Source organism: Engraulis encrasicolus, chromosome 6 (assembly GCF_034702125.1).
Source record: "Engraulis encrasicolus isolate BLACKSEA-1 chromosome 6, IST_EnEncr_1.0, whole genome shotgun sequence".
Classification (NCBI taxonomy): Eukaryota; Metazoa; Chordata; class Actinopteri; order Clupeiformes; family Engraulidae; genus Engraulis; species Engraulis encrasicolus.
This window is the reverse complement of record NC_085862.1, coordinates 12,665,581-12,675,580: the sequence shown is the minus strand read 5'-3', so window position 1 is coordinate 12,675,580 and position 10,000 is coordinate 12,665,581. Positions and strand designations below refer to the sequence as shown.

The window sequence follows — 10,000 nt, the reverse complement described above, 5'->3', positions numbered from 1 at the left end:
TCTAACTTAACAGTACTTGTACACCTAAGCAGTTATGCCATCTGTATGCAGGTGGGTGTTTGAGTAGTGAGTAACAGCCACTAATAGTTGTAGAGAACAACATTGTTTAGCCTAGTTCGCTAACTAGCATGCTAACTAGCGATTTCTCAGACCAGAGACAAAGCTATTTATCTTCCTAACTATTTGGCTTTCCATAATCACAGATGGTTGCTAAGTAAAGCACATAGTTTCAAAACGCCCTCAGCACCATGCAATGGCTGGTTTAATGGTTGAATTCCTCATGTAAATCCACCATTTGGATAACAGCAACTCTCCTCATGTGCCCAGCAGCAGCAGTGCTGTGTGCACGAGTGACACGGAAATTTCTCTCTCCCTGTCTGGCAAAACGCTGCAGCCCGCCCCCCTCAGCACTGTCTGCTCATTGGTTCACAGACTTTATTCTCCAGTTCACAACTACATTACTATTGGCTGAAAGGCTTGGCTGTCGTCACTGTCTGAATGAGTCCTGTCACAGCACTTTTGTTGATTTTAGCGTCTTCATAAAAATATCTCGATATTGCAAAATTACTCATCGTCAAAACAACATTTACGATAACTTCGCTGACGGTATATATCGCCCACCCTTAGTCATGAGTTGGGGACCGTTAATTCTGTATACAGTGAGTCCAATATGTATTTGATCCCTTGCTGATTTTGCCGGTTTGCCCACTAATAAAGACATGATCAGTCTATAAATTTATGATAATATGTATTAAAACATGGAGAGACAAAATATCAAAAAGAAATTCCAGAAAATAACTTTAAAGAATATATTTTAATTTATTTGTATTTAATTTAGGCTAATAAGTATTTGACCCCTCTAGCTAAAAAAGATAAAGTGCTTTGTGGCAAAGCCCTAATTTTCTAGCACTGAGGTTAGATGCTTCTTTTAGTTAATGACAATGTTTGTGCATATAGTAGAAACTATTTTTGCCCATTCTTCTTTGCACATTATCTCTAAAACATTAATGGTTTGTGGCTGTCGCTTGGCAAATGGGAGGTTCAGTTCTCTCCATAGAATTACTATTGGGTTAATATTTGGAGACTGTCTAGGCCACTTCACGACTTTAATATGCTTCTTATTGAGCCACTCCCTCGTTGCTTTGACTGTATGTTGTGTATTATTGTCATGTTGGGAGATCCAAAAATGGCCCACCCTTCAGTGTAGTGGTGGAGGGAAGGACGTTTGCACTCAGGATTGCACATTACATGTCATCCTCCATCCATTCATTGACGATGTGAAGTTGTCCTGTGCCTTGGCCAGACAAACACCCTCAAACCATAATGATACCACTTTCATGCATGATGGTGAGGAGGGTGTTCTTGGGATCATAGACAGCAGTACTCTTTCTCAAAACACATTGAATTGTGATAATGCCAAACAGCTTGATTTTGGTTTCATCTGACTACAGCACCTCCTTATCATATCCTAAACCAGTCTGATGTCCGTTGGCAAACCTCAAGTGGGACTGCGCAGGTTCCTTCTGAAGTAGAGGTACCATGTGTGCACTACAGGATTTTAAACCTCTGTGGCATTAAGTGCTACCAGTAGTTTTCTCAGTGATTTTGGTCCCAGTAGCTTTGATATCATTGCCTAGTTCATCCCGTACAGCTCTAGGGTGATTTCTTTCTGTTCTCATGATTATCAAATCCCTACAAAAGGTCAAATCTTGTATAGAATCCCAGGCATGCTGATGGATAGTCATTTTGTATTCCTCACATTTTGGAAGAAATGCATCAACAGCTGGGTCATTAATACTCAGTCTCTTTCTTGTGGCTTTGCAGCCCATTTAATCTTTGTTCAGGTCTAAAATCGTGTCCCTGATATCATTTGACCACTCTTTGGTCTTTCCCATGCTGGTGAGGTTGGAGTGTGTGACTGATTCACTCATACTATGGACTGATTCTGCTGATTCAATGTGTCTTTTATGCATGTTAGTATGTACAGGTGTCTTTAATTCAGATGACAAGTTGATCGGAAGTGCCCATCTGGCCTGTGGGCCCGGAACTGTAATCAGTTGGCAGGGGATCAAATACTTATTTTGCTCGATGAAATGGAAATAAATTAATATATATTCTCTTCAGTTAATTTCTGGATTTTCTTTTTGATATTCTGTCTCTCCATATTAGAATACATATTATCATAACATTTATTGACTGATCATGTCTTTGTTAGTAGGCAAACCAACAAAATCAGCAAGGGATCAAATACATATTGGACTCACTGTATGTGTGTGTGGGGGTCGGGGTCGTGGGTTGGGGATTGTTAATCTCCAGTGTGTGTGTGTGTGCGTGCGTGCATGTGTGCGACTGTGCGTGCGTGCGTGTGTGTGCATATCTGTGAGTGTGTGTGCGCGTGTGTGCATGTGTGCGCGTGTGTGCATGTGTGTGCGTGTGTGTGTGTGTGTGTGTGTGCATGTCTGTGAGTGTGTGTGTGTGCATGTCTGTGAGTGTGTGTGTGCGCGTGTTTGCGTGTGTGTGCGTGCGTGCGTGTTGTGGTGGGTTAGGGACTGTTAATCTCCAGGGTGTGTCCTGTCTGTCTCTGTCCCAAAACCTCATGTCTTCGTCTCCTCTCTCCCCGAACCATGCAGTCCCACACACACTCACACTCTCACACACACACACACACACACACACACACACACACACACACACACACACACACACACACACACACACACACACACACACACACACACACACACACACAGTCTCTTCTCTCCTCAAACCCTGCAGTCAGAAAGGCCGCCATTCCCACTATAACCCTCTCCATCCACAGGTGTGTGTGTGTGTGTGTGTGTGTGTGTGTGTGTGTGTGTGTGTGTGTGTGTGTGTGTGTGTGTGTGTGTGTGTGTGTGTGTGTGTGTGTGTGTGTGTGTGTGTGTGTTTGTGTGTGTGTGTGTGTTTGTGTGGAGTGTTGCGGTGGGGTGTGTGTGGTCTATTGCGGTGTAGAGCATTGTGTGTGTGTGTTTATGTGGAGGGTTGCGGTGGGGAGCAGTTGTAATATGAGTGTGTGTTGCTCTTGGTTCTGTTCCATGGTGCCGTGTGTGTGTGTGTGTCTGTGTGTGACCCATTGCGGTTTTTCAGACCTGCAACAGTCAAAGAGCATATTTGAACAGCTGTTCACTGTTTTGCGTTTGTGTGTGTGTGTGTGTGTGTGTGTGTGTGTGTGTGTGTGTGTGTGTGTGTGTGTGTGTGTGTGTGTGTGTGTGTGTGTGTGTGTGTGTGTGTGTGTGTGTGTGTGTGTGTGTGTGTGTGTGTGTGTGTGTGTGTGCGCGCGCTTGTGTGTGTGTGTGTGTGTGTGCGCGCGCTTGTGTGCTTGTGTGTGTGTGTGTTTCTTCTCTTAGGCAACTCATACAAGTACCAGGCCGGCAACAGGATGAACGCTCTGACGTGGTTCAAGCACCTGAGTACAGCCTGCCAAGCAAACAAGCAACAGGTGTGTGTGTGTCTGTCTCTGTGTCTGTCTCTGTGTGTGTGTGTGTGTGTGTGTGTGTGTGTGTGTGTGTGTGTGTGTGTGTGTGTGTGTGTGTGTGTGTGTGTGTGTGTGTGTGTGTGTGTGTGTGTGTGTGTGTGTGTGTGTGTGTAATACCAATGTAACACCATGTGCCAATTTTGTACTTACATCTAGGGTTATGGTTAGGGTTAAGGTTGGCACATGGTATGACACTGGTATTACATGGTATTAAATATTGTTACACTGTTTATTATAATGGTCACTATTACAGTGGATCTACCACATTAGGTACAAACATTGTACCTAATGTGGTAGATCCACTGCAATAGTGAAAGTGTTACCCACATGCTGTATATGGATAGATATGAACAGTACACACGGTATCTCTTTAAATGCCTCCACATCCATAAGGGCCAGTGGCACAGTGCCCAAGGTCACCAACCATTTCCGGACAGATAGGGGGCGCCACATGACACAAACTTTACAAATGTTGTTCATAAAGGAAGGGGGCACCTGTGAGGTGTCGTTGCCCTGGGGCACCACAGAGTCTTGCCTCCAGGCCAGTAGTCCCTTCTGCTACCAAGCACAGAGCTCTGTGGGATGCATGATGGGGCGTATTACAGGGGGGCATATTACAGTAACGTCCAAACTTGAGAAGTCATATCTGTCTAGTTACCGTGGCAACGGCACTTAAGGACGGTATTTAGGAAAATTGCTATTACAGAACAGCCACACAGAAAATCTATGTCTTACATTATGAATAAGTGTGTTTTAATTGCAGCAGCTACACCTTTAATAACATTCAGTATTACCGTGGGCTTTTTTTTTCATTATTAACAAGGGAACACAAAGGGAGTTCAGAAATTCAATGCTGTCTAGGAAAAGAGATTAACAGTGCCCATGTACGGACTGGTGTGGTCTATAGCAACAAATGAGGTTTGTTAACACACATGCGGTAATGTAATGGGGGCGCCGTGGAAACCAATGCCATTAATCAATCGGAGCACTCTTTGTTTTGGTTCCATTCCTGCACAGAAGTTTTTGCATATTAGTGAGCATAGTAACAAAAACAAGAAAAAAAAGATGTGGATTTATTGGGAAAACACACCATTTCATAAATCTGTCAAAATGATGGAGGACCTTAATATTTATCTGTCATAATTTTCCACAAAACAAGAAAGAAATCAGCCAAGACAACCACTGGTGCCATTTTTAGACAGGTGTGTGCGTGCGTGCGTGTGTGCGTGCGTGTCAGGTCCTAGCCATTGACTATTTCACCGTGATTTGATTCTGCTTGTTTTGAAAAGTGTCAGAGGCAGAGTCAGATCAGGGCCACCTGTGCTGTCTTGTAATCACTTTAAAGGACCAGTTCAGTCAATTTCAACATGCAGTTGTAATGCTCACACTACCCTGGACTTTTTTTTTTCTTCTTCTTCTTCAGACTTTTCCAAGATCTTGGTCATTGTAATGGGGGCAGCGATTCGTTTACATTTCAAAAACACATTTTTATTTATTCCCAAAGAACATCCGAAAGGTTGAACAACATCGGCAGACAACTAGCAAACAGCGGTAAAATACTGTATTTGGAGTAGGCCTATGTTAATTTTTTTTTTTAAATGTAAACAAATGCTGCCCCCATTAGAATAGCTCATATCTTGTAAAGGGCTTAGCCGAAAAATTTGGCATCACCGGGTAGTGACAAGTCAAGGGTAGCGTGAGCAATACAACAGCATATTGAAAATGACTGAACTGGTCCTTTAAAGATGCGCTGTGTAGGATAGATAATGCAACTAGGCTTCTCATCGAAAATGAGCTTCCTATTGCCAATTTTTTTTCATTCTGTTCATGAATATTTAATAAACTGATATCTACTAATATTTCCAAAATACAGTTTTCCAGCTTGAAAAAAATATATTTCTGGAAATTCAACATGGCAGACATGGAGAAGAGCCACCTTTCATGTATGAAAAGGGCAGTTTTAGTAATTTTTCATGAAAAATGTAATATTTGTGAATGGGCAGCATGTATTCTGGAAATAAACTGCTAAAAAATGTACATGTTGCACCTTTAACAAAGGCTCCACGTCATTTCTTCTGCTTTGAGTGATGACGGCAAAGTCATTTGTGACCTGCTGGGTTAACACAGGAAATGACCCGGGTGAACACGGGAAGTAATCTCTTCGCAGATCTTCTCGTGTACAGGACAAAGATGATTGATTAGATTGTTTGACTATCTTGGGTACAACACTGCTTGGTTCACTTCTTGCCCTGATGAAGGATCTGTATCTGGCTGTTCAGTGTTTTAGTTTAAACATGAACTTGCCTTTATCTTCAAGTGGTTTTATCTTTAAAGAGTGGCGTCCTGACTTGGCGTCCTGCTTTTTCTCGTGTGCACTCCCAAGTAACTGCCAAGCTCTGCCGCTCATCCGGAACTCATGGAACCCTTTAAAGCCCCCATACTCAAATAGCGGCCCTCGGGCCACTTGTGGCCCGCGGGGCATCTATTTGTGGCCCTCGAATAATTTTGAAAAATTAAATAAAACAAAAAAAAAAAATTTTTTTTTTTTTTTTTCGGTCCGATCGCGCTGCCGGCTCTTATTTTGAAATCGCGACACAGACGCTAGGAAGATGGGTGCCGTGTCTCCGCCCCCTCAATCAGTTTCTCCCTGCAGGCTCCAAACAGAAGTGACTATGAGGGTGGCAGAGGCTGTTGTGAGGTAGACTACTGAAGGGAAGGACGGTAGAACTTGTAAATAAATTATTTACAAAGTTCTCTTTGCCTCGTTTTTGAAAGTAATGGTCCACATTTCATTGCATACAGTGTGTTAGGACTTCGAATTGGTTTAGCACTAGCTGTAGCTAGTTGCTAACACAAATGAAGGCAAATTGTGTTTGAGCTCTGCTGGCAGCTAACTAGGGGTAGCCTACTTAAAAACGAATTGCTTGATAAACTTTTCACACTTTTAAACAGTCCCCAAATAGTTCGTTTGGAAAGCTAAGCCCCTCATAAGATTTCAAACAAAGTTATGAGCAACTTGATGATTTATTATTGGCTGTTGCATTTATTCAACATTGCATCAATGTGCCATTTTCTTGTTGGCAAAACCTGGTGTCCTCCTATCTATGTGTCCTCTTTGTTGGGTCCATTATTGCATCTGATTCTCATTATGCATGTGAGAGCTGCATAAACAAAGTCATAATAAGCAACATTTGTTTGAAAAGTGTTATCTTCAGGCTTATTGGTTTTCTCACTAAGAAATAAATGTTTATGAATGTAGTCTGCAAATATAGGCTAATCTTATGTCATTTAAAAAAGATAATCTTATGTCATTAAAAAAAAAAAAATACTGAAGGGTGGGTGGCAATGACAGCAAGGCAGGCACCTCACCCCACAGTGCTCTAGAAAAATGCAGGCCCTTTATGAGAGAAATGTTCTCCCATCCTGTCACTGGAAACTAAATATCTGCTGTGGGTGTGAGTGCGTGTGTTTTGTGATTACAAAGGCCTTATCATTTTTTAAAAATATTTTTTTTTGGTGGGGGTCGTGTCGTGTCAGCCCGGCCCGGCCCTTTATTGGGAGGAATTTTGAAAAACTGGCCCTCGGGGACTTTTAATTGAGTACCCCTGCTTTAAAGGGACACTGTGTGAGATTTTTATTTGTTTATTTCCAGAATTCATGCTGCCCATTCACTAATGTTACATTTTTCATGAATACTTGCCACCAGCATCCAATTTTAAGTATTCATTATGACTGGGAAAATTGCACTTTTCATACATGTAAAGCGGGTTCTTCTCCATGGTCCGCCATTTTGAATTTCCAAAAATAACCATTTTTAGTTGCAAAAATGACCATACTAGAAAATATTTGTTACTTAGAAAACTTTCATGTAAAGATCAAATTTGGCAATTGGCAGCCCAGTTTCAATGAGCAGCATAGTTGCAGTACCCTTTTTGACCATTTCCTGCACTGTGTCTCTATAAATGTTCTGAGTAAGGGGCGCCGGTACCCAGTGGGACTGGGGTGCTATGCTGTGAATCCGGGCGCCCAGGTTCGATTCCGGCCCGAAGCTTAGCTTGGTCAATTCCTGATCCTCCCCTGTCTTTCTCTCCCACGACTTTCCTGTCACACTCTCACACTCTCTCACACCGTCCTGCCTAATGAAGACACAGAAGTCCAAAAAATACATATTTAAAAAAAGAAGACGATAAGATTAAATCGAGGTTCTGAGTGTGTGGTTGACTCCAAAATGTCCAATCATGCACCTACCACTTGAATCCTCTTGTTCACACTGGCTTTCATTGGTTATTCTATACAATTATGCATGCATTATTTTGTTTTTAAAAAATAATTTCATTTAAATCAAAATAAAGGTAATGCTAGAGAATTCTTCAACCAAAATTAGATCTGTTGTCCCTATGCAGTGTTGGTGAGGAGACGATTTTACCATAAGGCTCTCTAACATAACACTGCGAAACTGAAGGCGGTTTGAATTATGTCTTAATGTACTGTGAGCGCTCGCATCAATTTAAGTCAGGTAATGGGTTTAGAAGGCATTTGCCTCTGAATGGCTTTGATGGAGTGTGTGTGCGTGCATGCGTGCGTGTGTTTGCATGTATGTGTGTGATGGTTATTTTAAAAGCGTAGGCTCTAAGAACCTCACAAATGTCAAGTTCTGCACGGAGGCGTCTGATGGATGCGACGATGCACTTAACAAATGCACTCTTTATGACGAGCGAGCGCACGACGAGGAGAGAAGATATTGCTCTGAGAGACATGATCAGAGACATCAGTAGGCGGCCTGCTACACACATACACATGCGAACATGCGCGCGCACACACACACACACACACACACACACACAAGGCACACACACAAGGCACACACACGAGGCACACGTATAGCCCATAATTTGAGGCTTGTCATGCATTTATCACACATTTGTCATTAGTCTGAGATCTTGCGCGCGAACACACACACACGCACACACACTCACGGCACACTTACAGCCCGTAATTTGCTGCTTGTCATGCATTTGTCATACAGATCTTGCCATGGAAGTGTAGACGCTATGTTGTGTAGTGCCTTTATGTGATGCCGTGGCGTGTAGTGCCTTTTGGTGTTCTTCACATCAGTTTCACCACACTGCTTTGTCATGACAAATGAAGCATGCTTTAAAGGAAAAGCCTGTTCTTAGTGTTCTCTAATATGGTGTGCCTGCATGGCGAATTACACTGTAGAATTCACAACAGTATTACGAGATTTGATTTTTTTTTTAAATATACTTCATAACAGGGTTACTAGAATTTGTTTCTTTGATAGGATAGTGGAGGAGAGACAGGAAGCGAAATAGGTGAGAGAGACGGGGGAGGTTCGGCAAATGACCGCGTCCGGAATCGAACCCGGGTCGCCGGTGCAGCAGTCCAATGCGCAGGCGTTACAGCCAAGGCTGGGCCACAGGGTTACTAGACCTGTGATTCTCAAGCTGTGGTCCGGGGACCACTGGTGGTCCGCGACAGAGCTCAGGTGGTCCGTGAGGGGATTTCTACTTTTCCAAGATGGGCTACCAGTAGGCTATATTTGTAATATAATTACAAAACTAAACATAGCTGAAGTCTGATTTTCACCACAATAAGACAGGATTGTAAATGTAAATAAAAAGTAAGTGATCTGCATCAAAATTAGCCGTGTCAAATTAGCTCCCCTCAGCTGTCAATTCAGTTGACAGGTGTTCCCTGAACATTTTTGGGGGGACAACGTGGTCCTCTGTCTGAAAAAGTTTGAGAAACAGTATAGTAGACCTTAACGTTAGGATGTGTATAGTAAGGGAACATTCTTGGTGCTCTTTGATGTTGCAGTGTCTTCATGAAGAGTAGGCTGTGTGCTCATATTATCACTTGATACCAAGACTGCCTGGTGTCATCATGGCAGAGGAAGCTGTGTTGCCAGATTGGGCGGTTTCCCAGTTCCCAATTCGGCTGCTTAGGATGGCAGTCTGCAGTCTGTAGTTCTAGAAATCAAAATCAATACAATTGTTTTAAAATTTGGCGGGATTTGGTGTCATCCTCCGGGCGTTTTTTGTTCATTTTTTGGGCTGGAAATTGTCAGCACATCTGGCAACCCTGTAAGTGCATTTTAAGGAACGCATGTTGGTGAGTGTCTGCCTGGAGAACAGGATCAGACTGCGCACCCTGGTGGGCAAAATGAAAAGGGTTTAAGGTTGTGTGTGTGTGCGTGTGTGTGCGCGTGTGTGTGCGTTTGTGTGTGTGTGCGTGTGTGTGTGTGTGTGTGTGTGTGTGTGTGTGTGTGTGTGTGTGTGTGTGTGTGTGTTTCTGTCTATGTGTCAGTCTAGTATATCGGATCTACTTTCTAAAAAAAATATTCAAGATTAACCCATGACATGACAACCCGTTTCCTTTCAGGTCCCAGCTAATCTGATGTCCTTTGAGTGACACGATGCGACGTCTGCCGATGAACAGACGGACAGCCAGCCAGACGGGGGAGCG

General features: G+C 42.9%; 1 protein-coding gene across 1 annotated transcript in view; it reads left to right on the top strand.

The window, feature by feature from the left end:
* ralgps2 (Ral GEF with PH domain and SH3 binding motif 2) overlaps window positions 1-10,000 on the top strand; it is a 169,042-nt gene that overhangs the window by 158,558 nt on the left and 484 nt on the right. Inside the window, exons 18-19 of the mRNA XM_063200675.1 lie at window positions 3,387-3,478; window positions 9,917-10,000. The exon at window positions 9,917-10,000 is cut by the window's right edge and continues 484 nt beyond it. Of these exons, the coding sequence (XP_063056745.1) occupies window positions 3,387-3,478; window positions 9,917-9,946 (122 nt within the window). The 3' untranslated portion in view covers window positions 9,947-10,000. The remainder of the gene's footprint in view (window positions 1-3,386; window positions 3,479-9,916) is intronic.